Source organism: Rutilus rutilus (assembly GCF_951802725.1).
Source record: "Rutilus rutilus genome assembly, chromosome: 1".
NCBI lineage: Eukaryota > Metazoa > Chordata > Actinopteri > Cypriniformes > Leuciscidae > Rutilus > Rutilus rutilus.
This window is the reverse complement of record NC_140209.1, coordinates 47,360,715-47,380,727: the sequence shown is the minus strand read 5'-3', so window position 1 is coordinate 47,380,727 and position 20,013 is coordinate 47,360,715. Positions and strand designations below refer to the sequence as shown.

General features: G+C 37.8%; 1 protein-coding gene across 1 annotated transcript in view; it reads left to right on the top strand.

Moving 5' to 3' along the window:
* Positions 1–1,994: 1,994 nt before the first annotated feature.
* The window catches only part of slc17a7a (solute carrier family 17 member 7a), a gene marked incomplete at its 3' end in the record, with an annotated part of 20,345 nt that continues 2,326 nt past the window's right edge, over positions 1,995–20,013 (top strand). The window contains exons 1-9 of the mRNA XM_084424078.1: positions 1,995–2,136; positions 12,545–12,797; positions 14,783–14,901; positions 15,306–15,420; positions 16,430–16,517; positions 16,699–16,785; positions 18,110–18,252; positions 18,415–18,564; positions 19,283–19,415. Of these exons, the coding sequence (XP_084280204.1) occupies positions 2,075–2,136; positions 12,545–12,797; positions 14,783–14,901; positions 15,306–15,420; positions 16,430–16,517; positions 16,699–16,785; positions 18,110–18,252; positions 18,415–18,564; positions 19,283–19,415 (1,150 nt within the window). The 5' untranslated portion in view covers positions 1,995–2,074. The remainder of the gene's footprint in view (positions 2,137–12,544; positions 12,798–14,782; positions 14,902–15,305; positions 15,421–16,429; positions 16,518–16,698; positions 16,786–18,109; positions 18,253–18,414; positions 18,565–19,282; positions 19,416–20,013) is intronic.

The following is a 20,013-nucleotide window of genomic DNA, read 5'->3' as shown; positions in this document are numbered from 1 at the left end:
CCATTAACCTTATTAATAAGTTAGTTTTAGCCGGAAATTGGTTGTAATATCAAAAGAAAATCGTATTGTTAATAGAGTTATGGTAAATGTCAAATTATTTCTGACATGAATTAGGTAAATGAATGATTCTTGTAGTATTCAGTGACAGTAAAATGTCATATATATATATATATTTTTTTTTTGTAAATCCACATCATAGTATAAACAAACTGATCAAATGCCGCAGATTGCACAAAGCTACTTTGTCAAGGAGGAAGCACAATTCAGCATCACCCAACGTTTTAATTTTTTTTGTGGTTTTTACCCAGCAGGTTAGATAGTCCAACACCACATAAATAGTAAAAAAAATATTGTGTCATTGTGTCTTTAAGATAAGGAGTGAGACACGTGCTGCAATTTAAAACATAACACTCAATACATGCAATTTTAGCCATGACTCTACTTGCCAAACTATGACTGCACAGGGGTTTGCATTCATATTCAATAACATTGAATTGTACTGTGATATTAGAAGATCAATGTAGAACATATAAAAATAAATTACTGTTATATGTAGTCTCAGGTTAAATCAGTAGTGTGAACACAAATATAGAAGGCAGCTTCATTTCATGTTCCTTTGAAATGTTTTTTTTGTTTTTTTTTTTGGTGGGAAAGCTCAGAATACATTTGGTCTGTTTCATGCTGACCAGAAAGATTTTAGTCTATATTTTAGACTGATCCACAAGAATGGTTTTACTCATTAGACTACAGCTTTTTTTTAATAAAAACAAACTGTTATGCTGTTGATGCTTGGATTTGTATAAACAGCAAGGGATGTTTGCATGTTCACTTTCTTTGTGAGTATTCTCTGTGTGTTCACTTCTGTTGTGATATGACAGTATATACAGTACAGTTCGGATTATGTGTGTGTGAGAGAGTGAGAGAGAGAGAGAGAGAGAGAGAGAACAAAGATTTTGTTACCATAGCAATTGTGCCATGCTGAAGAATCACTGTATATCTATTCTATGCCAAATAAAAAATTTTTGGTCAGATGTGAAAGCACATTATTATATTGATTTAGTTTGACAGCATATAATAATAGAGTATAAAATTGAAGATAAAGTTTTAAGTTCAATTCAAATACTTTTCAACAGTTTTCACAGTAAATGTTGATCCAAAGGAACAATATACAGAGAACTGGTCTCAGATCAATGTTTATAAGAACAACCATAAACAATGTTAAGGGGAAAATGTAAACTTCGACAGCTCTAACATTTTCCTTGGACTCAATAGCCAATGTGAAATATGTAATATGTGGAATATATATAGCCTATATATAAAACTCACCTGTACAAAGTGAAACCGTGCAGCTGTTACCTTAGGGAGCTATTTTTACCTGATATAATCCTTAATCTTATCCAAAAAATTACGTTTGTTGATGTAACCTTACAGACCACATAGAAAGGCTGATTCAGTGTGTTAGTATGTTGTTATTATGAAAATAAGAATTCGACCGTCTATGAATTCGACTTGAATAAAACGGGTTGATTTGGCTGGTAGGCTATATGAAGCTATCTGGTAAAACATACTAGCCTACTCAAATTTGCAAACATCTCGCAGTAAACGCAAGGTGGCGATAGACTGCTCATAAACTTTCATGCTGAGAAACTACTTTGATTTACAGGTAAAACATTTACTTACATGATCAATGTAGGCTATACTATAGGCTAGGCTATGAAAACATTTTATTGATTATGTACAAATATGTCAATAGACCAGACTCATAGGCTATATGGTTTGATTTATTTTACTTATTTTATGTAATGTGTAGTTGTGTGAAATTAATTGTGTAATGGTCTATTCACAATAAATTGTATTACAAAAGCCATCAAAGTTATTTAATTTGAATGATTTATATCCTATATTCATCAGGACCATGGACAGAGAGAGAAAGAAAGAGCAGGGAGGGGGATGCTAGAGGGATAACCAGAGAGAGAGAGAGAGAGAGACAGAGAGAGAGAGAGAGAGAGAGAGAGAGAGAGTCAGGCAGGCACACGGGACAGGAGCACACCGGTCGGACTCGGAAGTCGCGAGGATGGAGATCCGTCCGGACCGCTTTAAGGCTCAGGCAGGAAAAACTTTGGGGAAAATACACAGGTGAGGTACCATTATTATCCTCAAAGTACGTTTGTAAAAAGAACTTTTCCATTACTTGTTTTACATTTCTCTCTTGGTTAATAAAGAATAAATATTGCCCAGAGGTGATTTTTTTGTAGAAGCTGAGGTGTTGAAAAACATGGGAATTAAAATGCGTTAAGTTTATGTCAGTGATTGCATCTGACAGAACGTTTAGTGAGGAAAAAATTGCTAGTGGAAAGTATAGCCAAGAAGTGATTGTGTTCCCCTTCTCTGTGCGTGTGTATCCTTCTTCAAGATGTCAGGTGCAAACCCTTGTCGTGACTGAATCTGAGTCAAATGTGTTCTTATGTAATCGGTTTGCACGTAATGCATCCACTCTGTACGATTGAGAAGATTGTCCAGATGGATCAGATTAGTTCGCGGCTAACCCGGTGCCACAGACGTCCAACGCGTGGCGTTGGTCGCTTTCTCTCTCACTTTAGTGTCTGTGCGCGTGAGCGAGTTCAGTCATTCTTCCACCTGAGCGTCAGGTAGTCGCGCGCATCACTGCACAGCTCGCGCGTCCCGGGACACACACAAGTTCTGATTCCACGCCCTAGTTGATAAAGCGGACCGCGCTCAGAGAACAGGAAGTCGTTGACCAAATTTGGTCTTCATACGCCATGAGTACTACTTCGTAGGCTAAGCGTATTCGATACAAAAGTTCCATACAAAAAAGAACAGTATGGCAAGTCGGGATAAGATGACTTTTCAGATGTAGGCTAGGCTACATTTCAGACATCTTCGCTTTCATTAAAACCTACATGTTTGTTGAGTGAAATCATTTAATTTGCATTCATAGCGTTTTCTAATATATTATGACATATCTTCAATAAAAATATGGTCAATTATTCAATATGCAAATATTCATATGCCTTTAGTAGGCTATATAAGTCATAGAATAATTTTACCTTTCAGATAAATCTCTTTTCTCTTTTACTCTGCTTTGTCTGTCATCGGTTATTGAATTATTCAACTAAATTGTCAAAATTAAATTTTAAATTGAATAGCCTACACTGAAAAAAAAAAAAAAAAAAAAATTTAAACATAAAGTTGAATTTATTTAATAATAAAGGGGGTGAAAATAAAGTTGTATTTATTTTAACAACTGAAATGTATTATTTTAAACCTAATTAAGACCAGGAAGTATTTTGTCATGGCAGATTTGGTGTTGAACACATTTTGCTGGCGGCGGAGCATTTTAAATACCTTAAATCTTGTTAATTCGATATGTCTTAGGCCCAAATTCAGACAGGATGGACTCTCCCAAAGGTCAAAGTACATCCCTTTCAAACAAGTTTGTCTTCTTGGAAAAATGTTTGGTAACCACTAACATCAGCGTTTACTAAAAGCCTTCTGAAAATTTGGATTGGATGTATTTTTTAAAGGTTTTATATTCTATACAATAAATAGCATATTTTGTAGCCTAGATTCTTTGCGATGTAAACACAGTCATTCACTGGTGAATTAAGTTTTAGTGTTAAAGTGTCATGTTTAGTTTAGTGTTAAAACGCATAGGCCTACTCTTTCATGAGATTTTAGGTTGCAACTAAACATTAAAATCCAGCTCCGAAATAGCCCATCAGAAACACACACATATACACACACCCACACACAGCTGTCGGCCCAACAAATCCCTGAACGCCCCCTCCCATCACTTCCTCGTCTCTCGCGCTCACCAGTCAGCTCTGTCCGTCCTCAGCGCGCGAGATCGCGGGATTAAATGACGGGCAGCACGCGACTCCCGATTTTTTTCGCGATGCTGCATGTGCGAGGTAATTTCCCTCTGGAGGTGAATTTAATGGAACTTTTTGAATACAACATGCTTTTTTTTTTTTTTTTCTTAAAATAATCCATTCCTTTAAGTGTAGTGTGAAACTAAAGGTATGGTTTTCGTGCAAAAGTTTGTGTTAAAAGTAAACTGCTGATTTGGATTTCTGACTCTCTACTTTAGTTGTGAGACTCTGTGTCCCTGATAATATTTTAGAGAGAGCATCAGCAGCTGATTAATCATTTAAAGCTCAGCAATGCATCTACTTCTCCTACTGTTTCAGCCTCACAGGCCAGCAAGCAATACACCTCACACCTGCAGTTTTCCCTCTGTCATCCCTACTCCATCTCTCCACCTCAACTGTTCTCATTCTCCCATTCCTCACTGAAGAAATGATGCTATTTCAGCCCTATGGAATTTAAATTTTTTATAAAGTAAATTCTATTAAAACACACTTCTCACTGTTTACTTGCCCATGAACAATGTTCAACAGCCGGTATATATATTCGCTGTTGGACATTGTTAACATTTCTATTGGGATTTCTGGCTCATTCTGATTCCAAGAGAAACATTTAGGTAAACCTTAACAAAAATATGACGTGTTCAGCTAATGGTGGTTAGGTCATTTCTCCTGTACCGTTTTTTCACTCACAGATTTTTATTCTTGTTTGTCGTTTGTATTTTGCATGTTCACTAGGCTGCTTATCTGAAATCATGTGAAGGTCAGGCTGCTAGGATGTATAAGTATATGTGTGTGTGTGTGTGTGTGTGTGTCAGGAGGGGGGAAGTATCTCCCCAGGTGACACGGTCCCACTGAGACCCAATCTGTTCAATAGACGCAGGGGAGGGTCAGAGGAATTTGGCATAAAAATCATAGAACAACACACTGATGGTAGAACAGAAACAAATGCGAAGAGGGGGAGGGGGGGAGATTTGTGGATCAGTTTTAATCTGTTACCTTTTGTACAATGTCATCTGAATTTTTCATAAAATTAACCAAAGATCAGAGAGGCAACTAGATTCAGAACACCTCTCCATACATGAAACGACAGTAGAATAGTGAGCCAAGATGTTAAAAGGATGAACAGAACATAGATGGTCAAAGAGAGAGAAAGAGAGAGAGGGAGGGTGCTAAACAGAACTGGGTAGGATTATGTAATTTTTTTTAACTGTTGTGCCTTTATCCTCTTACAGCAAGATTAAATGGGAAAAGTGCATGTATGTCAATGTATGTTTGATGTGTCTGTGTGCGTTTAGTGTCAGCAGAAATCCACACATCTCACCTCTGAACTTAAATACAAATTTGCAACTGTAATGAACTCTTGGAATGTAAACTTGCATCATGGTACGAGTGCATGATTTTTTTTTTTTTTTTTTTTGTCTGTGATTCATCGTCACATTCATCGTAAATAATGATATTGCTGTCCTGCGACATTGTTGAAAGGTGTACATGCTGCAAAAAAGTAAAATATGAAAGTCCGTTTTAAGTCAAAATAAAACTTTAATTTGATTTCTATTTTTTAAATCATTTTTATTTTAATATTTTTTAAATATAAATAAAAAAAATCATTAAAATATTTATTTAAATAATTGTAATTGTAGGTAACCCATTAAGATTATTACATGTGATATAATTTAAAATATTTAACAAAGAAATGTTTAAATCAGTATTCAGTGGCTAGTCTGAAGTTGGTACTTCTTTTGAATAAGCACTTTGTGGCCGTTAAAACAGTATGCTCTATGATGTTATACATTCATCATGAATCTTGAATGTTGTCAAAACTCAAAACTTCTCTCCTGTGGCCTCATGGGATAGTAAAGGGTCCATCAGCACTTCAGAATCTCGTCGGAAGTAATAGCTTTTCTTATCCGGGGACTTTTCGCCTACTGTTTTATATGAATACATACTCTTTTCATATAGCTTACTGTTTTTCAACTACTTTCACCAAGATTCACAGGTGAGGAGTTGTTGTATTCAGCTTTTTTTATTAAAGATTTTATCTTTATATTTTATATTTTCACTTTAATTTTAGTTAGAGTAATTCTGTTAGTTTTTAGTTTTAGTAATTTTAGTACTTTAAGTTGAATGAGAAATGCTGACTTAATTGGCAACTAGCTGAAATAAAATAAGTTTAAGGTTTTATTTTGGTTAACGTTTATTTCAAGTGACAAAAATGCTTTTTAAATGGTTTTAATTTTAGTTTTAATTAATTATAAAAACTGGATAGAATATACTTTATAAACAGTCAAGAAGTAAAATCAAATAAAAAAAACGGGTAAGCGGCAGTGCTGAAAGTGAACGTGATGTGTGTATACTCAGAGAATCGGAGCATGATGACCTTGATAAAGTCATTGGAGAGGTTAGGTGTATAATATACATATGAGATCAATAAAAACTATTAAACATTTGCTGAGATTGTGCTGTTATGATGGGTATGCAAATGTGTATGTTTTAGAGGTTATGATAAAACTTGGTAGTTGGCACCCATGTAAGATATTTATGCTGACATAGAAGTAAATTCTATTGGACAGGATTCTGTGTGCGTGTTTGTGTTTTACCCATATAAAGTGTTTAGCAAAGTCCTTGTACACCCCCTTCTGCGGTACACCTGTCTCTTAGATGGCCTAAACACACGCACACACACACACACACACACACACACACACACACACACACACACGCACACACACACACACGCACACACATACATACATACAGGTCAGCTGGTGTGTCATGAACCGTGGAACGAGATGCAGAAGAGTGCATGATCTGTAATCCTGTTTTTTTTTATGTGCAATGGTCACATGGTAAGATGCAGATAAAGAGAAAGAGCTCAAATACACCGTGAAATAAATATTAATTACAGCCAACAGTCATTCTCATTAGTAGGTAGCATATGTGCCGCTGTTGGCAGCAATCTGTTTTTAACTAGGTTTAACCTTAATTACACATCTTCCTGAGTGAATGTGTGTGCATTAAATATGGACAAACACACTCCTCCCCTCTCTTTCTCTTTTTCCAACTCTCTTTCTCGTTCCACTCAGTCACTCTTTTTTTTCTTGCTCATATTTATCTCCGGAAGTCTATAATTTCTGTAATCCTAATCTGAGGGTGGGGCTACAGATTATCAGTGGCTAAGAGATGGAAGGGGGCAATTGAAGGGGAGGGATGTCCATGAGTCACGGGTGTGAGAGGTTTTTAGTTATAATTGAAACACATTGCTATTTTCCATGAGACACCCTTTTTAGTTTCACATTAAAACACATTATATGGCTGCAGAATGAATCTGCTCCCTAACATGTAAACAGACATATGCAGTCTTCTCCCACTCATTTCACTTCACTTTCTGATTGTATGTTGTTTGAGGTTGAAGGGATTATAAGGGATCTGCTTTTGTAGGAACAGTGACAGAATGAGAGAAATAGAGAGAAAGACGTACAGACGGAGAGAGACAGAGATTAATACTGTGATACGTGTATGAGATTTGTGGAGCTCAGAAATAGTTCTCTGTGCTATTTAATTTTATACAACATTTGTGGGTTTAAAAAAAAATATATATATATATGATATATAGATAGATAGATAGATAGATATTATATAACCTTTACTTTATAGGTAAATCTGTTCAACTGCTCGTTAACACAAATATCTAATCAACTAATCACATGGTAGCAACTTAATGCGTTTAGGCATCATTGGTCAAGACGATCTGCTGAAGTTCAAACTTTGAGCGTTGCGTGGTTGTTGGTGCCAGATGGGCTGGCCTGAGTGTTTCAGAAACTGCTGATCTGCTGGGATTTTCACGCGCAACCATCAGGGTTCACAGAGAAAGGTCTGAAAAAGAGAAAATATCCAGTGAGCGGCAGGTCTGTGAGTGAAAATGCCTCAGAGGACAATGGTCAGACTGATTCCAGCTGATAGAAAGGCAACAGTAACTCAAATAACCACTCATTACAACCGAGATCTGCAGAAGAGCGTCTGTGAACGCATACACAGCGAACCTCGAAGCAGAAGGGCTACAGCAGCAGAAGACACACTCCTGTGTCAGCTAAGAATAGGAAACTGAGGCTAAAATTTGTCTCACCAAAATGAGACAATAGAGGATTGGAAAAACATTGCCTGGTCTGATGAGTCTTGATTTCTGCTGCGGCATTCAGATGGTAGTGTCAGAATTTGGCGTAAACAACATGACAGCATGGATCCATCCTGCCTTGTATCAACAGTTCAGACTGGTGCTGGTGTAATGTGGGAGGGATATTTCTTGGCACACTTTGGGCCCCTAATACCAATTGAGCATCGTTTAAACACCTACCTGAGAACTGCTGATCATGTCCATCCCTTTGACCACAGTGTACACATCTTCTGATGGCTACTTGCAGGATAATAGTCATCTCAAACTGGTTTCTTGAACATGCCAATGAGATCACTATACTCAAATGGCCTCCACAGTCACCAGATCTCAATCCAATAGAGCACCTTTGGGGATGTGGTGGAATGGAGATTCCCATTATGGATGTGCAGCCGACAAACCTGCAGCAACTGTCTGATGCGATCATGTCAATATGGACCAAAATATCTGAGCAATGTTTCTAGCACCTTGTTGAATCTGTGCCATGAAAGGTAAAAGTTTCAGAACTGCCTTAATTCTTCGTGGCATGCTCAAGAAATGTCCAGCCCAGTACTAGCAAGGTGTACGTGTACCTTATCAGAACATTTCAGAACATTTAAAAACATCTTTTTTGAAAGAAGTATCTTTTGCTTAAAAAAAAAAAAAAAAAATAGTACAATGTACCGATAAAGCAGAATGATGTAATTATTTCCTGTGATGATGGCAAAGCTGAATCTTCAGCTTCATTACTCCAGTCTTCAGTCACATGAACCTGTAGAAATAACTGATTTGTGACTCAAGAAACATCTACTTATTATGTTGGAAACTCTGATACATTTTATAGTAAATAGTAATAGTAAATAGTATTTTTTATACATACACATGTATACAAATGTTTATATATATATATATATATATATATATATATATATATAGTGAGAATTACATATTTGCACATTAAATACAGCCACACTGAGTGTCTATGTAAAGGACAGATTTAATGGTGAGCATCAGATAATCTTGCATTCATTTTATCTGCACATTAAATTCATATTATAAACATTGTAAGTTTCAGAGCATATGTCTGTGAAAGTGTTTGCTTGTGTGCTTGTATGTATGCATGTTTTTACTGGCTGTAGACGTTACAGACAGGTTGCGTACGCAGATGGTCTCTGCTGGACTCCCATGTACTGCTATCCAGTGAGATACTTCATTCTTGTTCCATGTCCTCTCTCCCTCTGTGTCTTCCCTCTACATCCCACCTGGTTTTAGGTGTGTATGTGATGTAGTTTTGTGACCTATGAGGGTTCCCTAGTGTATGTGACTTCATATCCTAGCTCATGCCTTTTAAAGTTGGCATGAAACGGAAGTTACGATAGTCTTTTCTTCCCTATTCCCTATTATACGGGTGAAAGAACTTCACAAAGAAGAAAAATGCAGGGCATTTGGGAAATGATTGGATGGTTGTTGTTTGCTATTGTTGTAAGTAACAGGTTGTCTCGCCCCCGTACGAGTAAACACTTCATCAGAGAAGAGAAGAGATGTCGCTGAAGTGATTTTGATTAAAGATTATGAGGGCACATGAATTAAAAAATTAAAATAAAATTTTTGAATAAATGATATAATAATATGGTCAATAATATGGTGTCTTAACACTTAAAGGGGTCATCGGATGCAAAATTCACTTTTATATGGTCTTATGGAGAAATGTGTCTTTGCAGTGTGCGGACACAACCACCATACAATGAAAAAAATCCATTTACTCCTTTTTTTTTTTTATCCTCAAAAAGCCTAAACACTCTCAATAATCAAGCCGTTGGGAATTTTCTGAGCAATATGATGTCATATTGCTCATGCTCCGCCCACGACCACTGACGGACTGTCCCGTATTCGCATATTTCTGCCCTCAGCCATTTGTATTCTGTCTGCCAAGGCAGCACTTTACTTGTCTTGTGTCGACATGCCCCACGGAAGAGAGGGGTTGGGTGAGCAGTTGCTCATTATCATTTAAAGAGACATGCACCAAAACGACTCGTAAAAAGGGTGTTGTTTTACACAACCATTGAGGAATTTTAGCCAAAGTTACACACTTTACATGAAGACCCTAAAGAAATACCAACTTGAGGAAAATGGGCATCCGATGACCCCTTTAAACAGCTGCAGTAGATGACATTTTCCCTATCAGTATCTTTTGGCTTGAGCTGTAGTGGGTAGAGCTCAGGACCTGATTTGACCCTTTAAAGAGACATGAACTATTACTGTGTCCTTGAGTAAGACACTTAACCTCAGATTAATCCAAGACTCCTCGTAATATGTGGCCTGAAAGTTGCTTTGGATAAAAGCATTTTTGACCTTTTGGCCCTCTAAGGCCCGGTTTCACAGGGCTTAGATTAAGTAGCTTTTATAAACATGCCTTACAAAAACACATTACTGGTGTGCATCTTGAGACAAAACAATAGTAATGGCATTTTAAGATATATGTCAGTGCAAGTTTCTTTCAGTTAAAACAGATCAAATATACATTTAAGTCTGAGACTAGCTAAAAGGGGTACTATTATGCCCTTTTACGAAGTCTTGATTTTGTTTTGGTCTGTACAAGAATATGTTTTCATGCTTGATTGTTCAAAAAACACAATATTTTTCACATATTTTACATCCTCCCCAGTATGTTTAAACACATCCTTTTCGATGAAGCCCATCTTTCCGAAATACGAAATGTGCTGTGATTGGTTAGCTGGGCCAGTGTGTTGTGATTGGAAAAGCCTAGCGCGTGTTTGGGAAATGTCACGCCCCTTCATAATCACAAGCTCTACTCAGATGTAAATATGAACAATGGCGTCAATTTCAAACCAATTTGAGCCCGATTCAGACCCTGACAATGTTAATGAACAAGAGGATTGTGCTGAATGGATTTAAAGCATGGACTTTACAAGCATGGATTTCACAGGACGTTTCAGAGTGGTGTGTTTTTTTTTTACAATTTTCTTATAGATACGATGTTATTAACCATTTAATCATATTTGTTGGAAAACTATGGTAATACTAACAGTAATCGATCACAAAATCATGGATAATTTTCCTAAGGGGCGGTGAACAGGCTTACAAAAGCAAGAGCTTACAAAAGCTAAAGTAAACACTACATCAATACTGTAATGTAAGTTAGCAGGCTAGCGGAGGCAAAGCTTTGCCCTTCGTTAACATCATTGCTATCATATAAAGCTTATAATTGGAACTGTTAATAGAAAACACAACTACAAATAATAAGACATATACTTAGTTACAAGTTGGGATCCATAAACAACAGATTGTCCCGATAAAATGGGAATGGCTACGTCTTTCAGGAGAAGCTTTTGTGCGTATAGCCTGCATTGTACTATCTTCTGGAAGCTGTTATCTGTAAAATGTGCTGCGCACAGACATACGTTGAAGTTATAATGTTCAGGAACAGTGTTAAAAACATTCGTCAGCCGTAGGACAAACTTTTTCCGGGGTGTAAAAAACAGACAACAACTCTTCCTCTTCTCTAAAGCAGCCCATCATGGCCTCACCCCCTTTGTTGTGTGTTCCCGGGGGCGGGGTTAATGTAAATTTTTAGGGTTTGTGATGTCACCTACCTGGGACGAAGCTCGCTGTAGTCCCTACCAACCGTTTGTTGTAGTCCTTAAAAAGCGATTTCTGTAAAAGAAAATATCTCCCTCTGCATTGAATTTTGAGCGATTTAAAAAACGTTTTAACTTTTAAAAAAAGTTAAATCATTATCAAGACCCCTTTAAAGGGATCGTTCACCCAAACATTTAAATTCTGTCATCATTTACTCACCCTCATGTCGTTCCAAACCCGTAAGACCTTCGTTCACCTTCAGAACACAAATTAAGAATTTTTTTATGAAATCCGAGAGCTTTCTGACCCTCCATAGACTCCATAGTGCATTTTAATGTCCATTCTCAAAATGGGGGGTGACCCGTTTGGTTGAGCATGTTTTTGAAAAATTATTAAAAACATACTAAAGTTTTTTCATGGCACCAAGTAACATAATTTTGTAAAGTTAGGGCTCTTAAAGTTTAATATGTCAAAAAAATATGCTTACCTTGCAAAATTTCACCAAAAACAGGTCACATGGCAGGAGTGATTTTTTTGTTTCTGAAATCCATGTTTGAGGAAGTGTTGTGACAAGTGCTGTTGATTGACACTGTGACATCTAGAGGATTTTTTTTTGGCATAACATACCTCAACCTGATGGTAAAGATGGCTCAATCAGCTTGAGTTAAGTTAGGTACTCCTCTCAATAAAATATAGTGACTCAAAATGTGCTCAACCATTTGGTCGAGCAAGCAGACAAAGGGTTAAAGCCTTGTCTGTGAAATCAGGGGTATAAGTATTATCACTAATCAGAGACAGTTAATTTGAATATGTTTTTTAATGTTTTTATATAAATTGAGAAAATCTTTGCACACTGTTACTTTTACTCAACTTATGTTGGCCTAATACTTTCTGTATCCACATCCAGACTCCTCGAGAAACGTCAGCAGAATGGCGAGACGATCGAGCTGTCAGCAGAAGGTCGCCCGGAGCTGGTGGAGGAGAAGGAGCTTCCCGTCGTGGACTGCACGTGTTTTGGGTTACCTCGCCGTTACATCATCGCCATCCTGTCAGGCCTGGGCTTCTGCATCTCATTCGGCATCCGCTGTAACCTGGGTGTAGCCATCGTCAGCATGGTCAACGACCACACGATTTACTCCGGAAAGAAACCTGTCATAGTGGTCCGTATCAGTGCTGGAATTCAACTTAACAAATAAAGAGCATCCACTCGAGTATAAGAAAATTTACACGAAGAGTGGACAGAAGTTAGACATTATTTGAAATCCGAATGACGAAATCTTGGGCATTTTAGAGGTTTATTCATTGTTCATATTTTAGGCATTTTATGTTGTTGTTTTATTTAGCATACAAATAAGATGCATTTAGCATGGATAAATACAACACAGATTTATACGAAATTATAAGAAAAACAACAAATATGACCCTGGACCACAAAACCAGTCATAAGTTGCACGGGTATATTTGTGGCAATAGCCAATAATACATTGTATGGGTCAAAATTATCGATTTTTATTTTATGCCAAAAATCATTAGGATATTAAGTAAAGATCATGTTCCATGAAGATATTTTTGTACATTTCCTACCGTAAATATATATTAAAAATATTTTTGTGAGTGAATGCAGCAGCCGATTTTCTCAATGTTTAGATTTTTTTGCATCCTCAGTTTCCAGATTTCTAAATGGTTGTATCTCGGCCAAACATTGTCCTATCCTAACAAACCATACATCAATGGAAAGCTGATTTATCAATGGAAAGCTTATTAATTTAAAAAAAAATTACCCTTGTGACTGGTTTTGTGGTCCAGGGTCACAAATAGCCTAGCTAGTTTGATAATGCGATGAAAGATTTCTAGCTTTTAGAGTGGAAAGTATAATGTCAATATCTAAATACATTCATACATAAATAAATGCAAATCAATTGGGCCCCCTCACATCCCAGTTTACCATCATTAGCTAGTTAGTTTTGCATCTTAACCCAGTTTGCATTGTAAGAGAGGATTGAATTTGCTTAATTCCCTGTAGTATTTCATCAGATAGTGCAGGGATTCACCCAGCAAAGCAATTCAAGCAATTTACCCCCACACAGGGATTTGTTTCAGAAACTGCACAGAGAAAAAGGATTTGTAGAAAATGAAGGCCCGGTTTCACAGACAAGGCTTAGATTAAGCCAGGATTAGGCCTTAGTTCAATTAGGGCATTTAAGTAGCTTTTATAAACTTACCGTAGAAAAAAAACAAAAAAACATTATTGGTGTGCATCTTGAGACAAAACAATGACACTGACATATTTTAAAGGAGCCGTATGTAAGATTGTGGCCAAAACTGGTACTGCAATCACTTTCAGATTACTGTAGAGCGGTGTATCCCCTCCCCCTCCCCCCTGACTCAAGGTTGCCAGATAGGCTGCAGGATCCAGCACGAACGTTTGTAGCTGCAGCTGTGTTAACTAGAGCAGAGCTGGCAACCCGGATGCCGAAACACTACTGACTTCGTGATTGGTAGATAGGTGGAGGGTGGCGCTTCAGGCCAAAACACAACATGACAACATCAACATCAGTTGAGGGCTGCAACTTCACTTTTTAAATGACAATATCCTGGCCGCACTACTGTTGTCAGTGATATAAGTATTTGAAATGAACATGATTTCTTAATGTCTAGTGACATATCAGGGCCATTTTATGATTAACTGAAATACATTTCTTACATACGGTTCCTTTACGATATGCCAGTGCAAGTTGCTCTCAGTTAAACCGTCTCAAACTTTTTAATCTGGGACTAGGCTTAAACCTTGTCTGTGAAATAATAATAATAAATTATTTTATGATATATATTTTTTACTATTATTATTATAATAAAATATTTTTCTTTTATTATATTAGGCTACTTTATCTTTTACTTTTAGTGATTGATTTTACTTTATTACTTATTTCTCTCCTTTCTCACATTCCCTACATAATTTTGTTTTTGCAAATGTAACACAGAAAAAGAGATGTTTCAGGTTATGCGATGCCTTAAAGAATGATGTGTAATCATTTTCTAATATACAAGCAGTGCACTTTGACTGCAATATTCTCAGCTTTTTGCAGAGAATGCTGTCGAATGAACGTTGGATGAGAGGAGTTTGACTTTCTCTTTTTCCTCCCAGGCTGCTCAGTTCACATGGGACCCAGAGACAGTTGGGATGATTCACGGCTCATTCTTCTGGGGTTACATTGTCACGCAAATCCCCGGAGGATTCATCTGTCAAAAGTTTGCTGCTAACCGGTAATGTGATCAGCGAATTGACATGTTTTTCTCAAGCGGTCTGGAGTTTTATGAATGAAAATTGTGCTATTTTGGTGGGAGGAGTCAGATTGTCACAATTGGCTTTGAGGGGTTTGAGTCAAAAGTCCACTTACACAATTGTGAGTTGTCTCTTACATTGACTGTTGTGACAACTTTTCCCATATATATTGGCAAAAGACCAGTTTGTGTTAATTGAAATTCGAAAATGATTTTTTTTTTTGACCCTGGTGGAAATTATTAAAAGCTATTTTGTAGTAAAGATTTTAACTTATGGTATATACAGAGATTGACTTAAAAAAAATGACTTAAAAAAATGACAAATGACTGGTCCACTGAGATTTTAGCATGATATTTTATTGTGTTGCATGTGTGTTTGGTCTCAGGGTGTTTGGCTTCGCCATTGTGGCCACGTCGACACTGAATATGCTGATCCCATCAGCAGCTAGAGTTCACTACGGGTGTGTTATCATGGTCAGGATCTGCCAGGGCCTTGTGGAGGTATGCCATCTGTGTGCATGCGTGGATTTGTGTGAATCTGATGTAGTCTGTAATATTAGTGTATTATTTATCTAAAAGCACTGCATCATGCTAAGGAAGGTTTTCCTTAGCATGATGCAATGCTATACATACATATTGGCTGCGTCCGAAAACCAAAAAAAGCTGCCATTGGAGGATGCATTTTTAAGGTAGGAAGGCATCAAGACACGTCCGACTCCAATGTTAGCATCACTCCCTATCTCCTGAGATACCTTCATCTGAATGATTTTTAAAGGCAGCATAGATGGATCCTTCGTTGCCTTTGATAACCCACAATCCTGTGCATTCCATTCATGGTCAGTTGAGCTAGAAAAAGAAAGATGGCATCTGAAAGTTGCGGTTGGTGGTCAGTTTGTGTGTAAATGTACGTTTTTGAAGAGTGTTTTCAACTTCTGATGTCACCTCTAGTGAGAAATGACTATTGTAGTAATTAAATATTTGTTTGGTTCTCACCAATGTACTCTCTATTTTGCTGTAGATCATTAAACTGATACCTCAGAAGTCTATACTGAAATCAGTTTCATGAGTTCACACTTACATAGCCTACAATTAGAGGGAGTAAAGTTTAATGCGTAGGCCTATTTGGTGTGCTGTCCGGGGGGAGGGCTCCGAGCTCGGGGTTCGGACCGGACCCAGAGAACTCCCCCCGTATGTAAATGGTTAGGGCTAGAAGTGTGGAGAAGGGGTGGTGGAGGGATGCTGCTAAACTGTCAACGAACTGAGGTGAGACTGCTGAATATATATACACCTCTTATCGTTGACTGCTGAGTGCTCTCCACTCGTGTTAATTATCTGAACGTGCTCCTCCCGAAATTTGTTAATAAAAACATCATTTCGTGAGGTGCCTTCATGCGCAAAGCTGCCTGCAGAGTCATTGACTATAAGGCGGCGAGGCAACAAGTCAGCCGCCTAACGCCTGTTTCAAGTTTTCGGATGCAGCCATTAATTCATCTTATTTCTCTACTGAAAGGGCGTGTCATATCCCGCATGTCACGGGATCTGGGCCAAATGGGCTCCGCCCCTTGAAAGAAGTCGATTGGCAACAACAGCGTTCTGTGGTGAGATGTCAGTCATTTGAATCCATGCAATATATCTTCCGATATTATCAGTAGAATTTAGTTTGTGATTATTTGAACCTTGAATTGAGAACTGTGAAAAGCTGAGATTAATGATAATGTTAATGAATAGTGCTAATAAGAAGACGCATAAGAACTGTATGTTGATGTCTGTATGTTCTAGGTTCATATGCTGGTGCTGTTGTTGCAATGCCTTTGGCTGGAGTCTTGGTCCAGTACACTGGGTGGTCCTCAGTGTTTTATGTGTACGGTAAGTAGCATACACATGTCATTTTAATTATATATAATACTATTTAATATACAATTTTTGTTTATTTAATAAACCAAGTGTAAAATAAGACTTTCTTAACGTGTTGCGGTGTTGAGTGATAACTAAATCACTCACAAACACATAACTAGTCCAAACAAACACATACACACAAATCATTCATGGGAAATGGAAAAGTGAAAATGACTGAATGAAACCAAAGGGAAACGGGAAGAAATTTCAGTTTAATAACCATCAGTTTTCTTAGTTCAAGCACTTTGGTTACACACAAGTGGTCTACAGCTTATACTAAACCTCTGTTTAGTTAGTTAAAAATACTTGCACTGCCTTAGCTGTTGAACAAGCTTCCGCATAATCTCAGGAGAAAGTCTTGATAGCTTTTAATGGTTCGACGGTGAAGAAGTTGCAATTCTTCCCGGGTTGAGAGAAGGATGTCGAAACTTCAGGGATGTTAGTCTGACTGTTACTGTTGGGAGAGTCCTCTCTCCAGGCCGGGGAGGTTACACATGGCTTGAGCCGGGACAGTGGCCTTTAACTTCTGTGGACGTCACTCCTCCAGGGGGTCAGTGAGCCAATGGTAACTTAAACTTTCGGAGGGAAAGTTTACGACCCTTTGTCTTCGAGCATGGTATGTTGCATATGCAACTGGATTGGTGTTGATGCAGAAACTATTAAAGATTCTTATAAAACTAATATGTTGCATTGGTATCAACCTTAAATTACCTAAACCAACCTAAAATTAACTAGTGGTTCAGGTTCTATCATAAAGCACGCATAAAACAGTATACAATACAAAAGACACTACAGGACTGTAATAATCATACACACAATGTCCTGGAGATATGCATGTTCATACATACAGAAGGTTTTCAATGAATGAATGGGGAAGAGTCCTTCTTTATGGGCATTATGGAGTTTTAATAGGGAAATGGAGTGAGAGTTAACTTTCAACATTTCTTTTGGTCGTAAACCACTCTTATCTCGCTGGCGTGCCTTTGCTGCCATGGTAACCAGGGGCCTGTTCTATCCTTTTGGTTGGTTTTCACAGACACCTTGGCACCTTGTTTTGTGGTTAGGCGAGGGGGCTAATAATTGTGTGTCTGATTGGTCCAGATGCTACATATATCACAATATTACTGTTTGTACTTTATTTTCGATCAAACAAATACAGCCTTGGTGAGCATAATGACTTTTAGAAACTTTTTTCAAAAACACACTGACCCCGAACCTTTGAACAGTAGTGCGTATATATATCATTTTCATTGTATATAATAATTCTTATTGCACGTTTCTCTTCATCTCACAGGAAGTTTTGGGATATTCTGGTATCTCTTCTGGATTTTAGTGTCCTATGAGAGTCCAGCTGCTCACCCAACCATCACACCAGAGGAGAGGAAGTACATTGAGGATGCCATCGGGGAAAGCGCCGGCCTGGTCAACCCCCTGCAGGTACAAACACGGACATTATTTTTCTCTCTTAATCACTCGTCCACCCCTCCCCTTCCCTTCATACACAGACACTCTAAATCCGCTCTCATTTCTCATCTCTGACTGCTGCGTGCTGCTCTTTTCTGGATATGTTCGACCTCTGGTTTTTCACATACCCTGCAGAAATTTAAGACTCCCTGGCGGCACTTCTTTACCTCCATGCCAGTGTATGCCATCATCGTGGCTAACTTCTGCAGAAGCTGGACCTTCTACCTGCTCCTCATCAGCCAGCCTGCTTACTTCGAGGAGGTGTTCGGCTTTGAAATCAGCAAGGTGAAACACACACACTCAAATTAATGAATCAACTGACAGGTTGCAACCACAAAATAAATCAGATCTGTTCTGAAGGCTTGCGGAAAACAGGAAAAAATAATGCCAAATATAATCAATAAATACATAAGAAAACAACCTAGACTACACTAAATAAAGGTTGACATGGTTTTTGCCAACCATGCGTTTTTACTGTTGAGAAATTTAGAAGCCAAAACTGTAGAATGGTTGAATTGCCATGTTGATAATTTAGCGTAATGTTGGACCCATGCAGGTAATATTAATGGATTTCAATGTTTGATTGGTAACACTATTTTGATGGTCCCTCAACAGATATTCTACAAACTATAAGTAACTTTGCAACTACAGAACGTCAACTTGCAGTCATTAGAGTATTAGTAGACTGCCTGCTTAATATCTGCTAACACTTCACTTTGATGGTCCCTCAACAACTTTGCAAGTAAATGTCAACTTATTCTACTAACCCTAACAGTCTACTAATACTCTAAGTTGACATTAAGTTGCAAAGTTACTTATAGTGAGTAGAATATCTAAAGTGGACTATTGAAACAGAGTAACTGTTTGGTTTTGGTAGACAGTAAAAAGTTTAAGTAAAAAATTATAAAAACACTGCTCAAGAACAGGGGAAATTTAAGTACACACAGATACAATGCAGTGTGACGCATCTGGATTAAAATGTTTTGTTCCTTCTGTGGCTCAGGTGGGGATGGTGTCTGCACTTCCTCATTTAGTGATGACCATTATTGTGCCAATCGGAGGACAGCTGGCCGACTACCTGCGAACACATAATTTAATGACCACAACAAATGTCCGTAAACTCATGAACTGTGGAGGTAAGATATAGTCAAAATGATAAAGACAATAACAAATTAAATTTCACTCAAACATTAAATTGTTTACTCAACTTCATGTTGTCCCAAACCTGCAGGTTTTTTTTAGCAGTATTATAGGGCCGCATAACAGCATGACATGACCCTGAATAAATACCCATGGGTAATATGGGTATTTTTTGGTAAACTTCCCCTTTATAAAGGGACAAAAATATATACAAAGTAGGTTTGCTATACAAAGTAGATACTGTTTGTGTGTGAGTTGCCTATTTTGCTCTGTCTGGTCCAGCAATGGCAGCTGGGCCAATAATCACTGAGGCATCAATGCATGACACACTCACTCTCTCACAATCATCTGCATACACAACTGTCACGAACTGCTCCGAGACAAGAAGGTTGAGGATCCAAATGCAGTATTTATTGAACAGGGTAATCCAAAGACGTAATCCAAAGTACAGGCAAGGTCAAACGCAGGCAGTCCATTCAAACACAACAAAGCAGGGAACACGGGCAAAAGAGTAATCCGCGGAACAGGCAAATGGAAGCACCATGAAACAGAACGCTCAGAATTGCAGTGCAACACTAAACAAGACTTCACAGA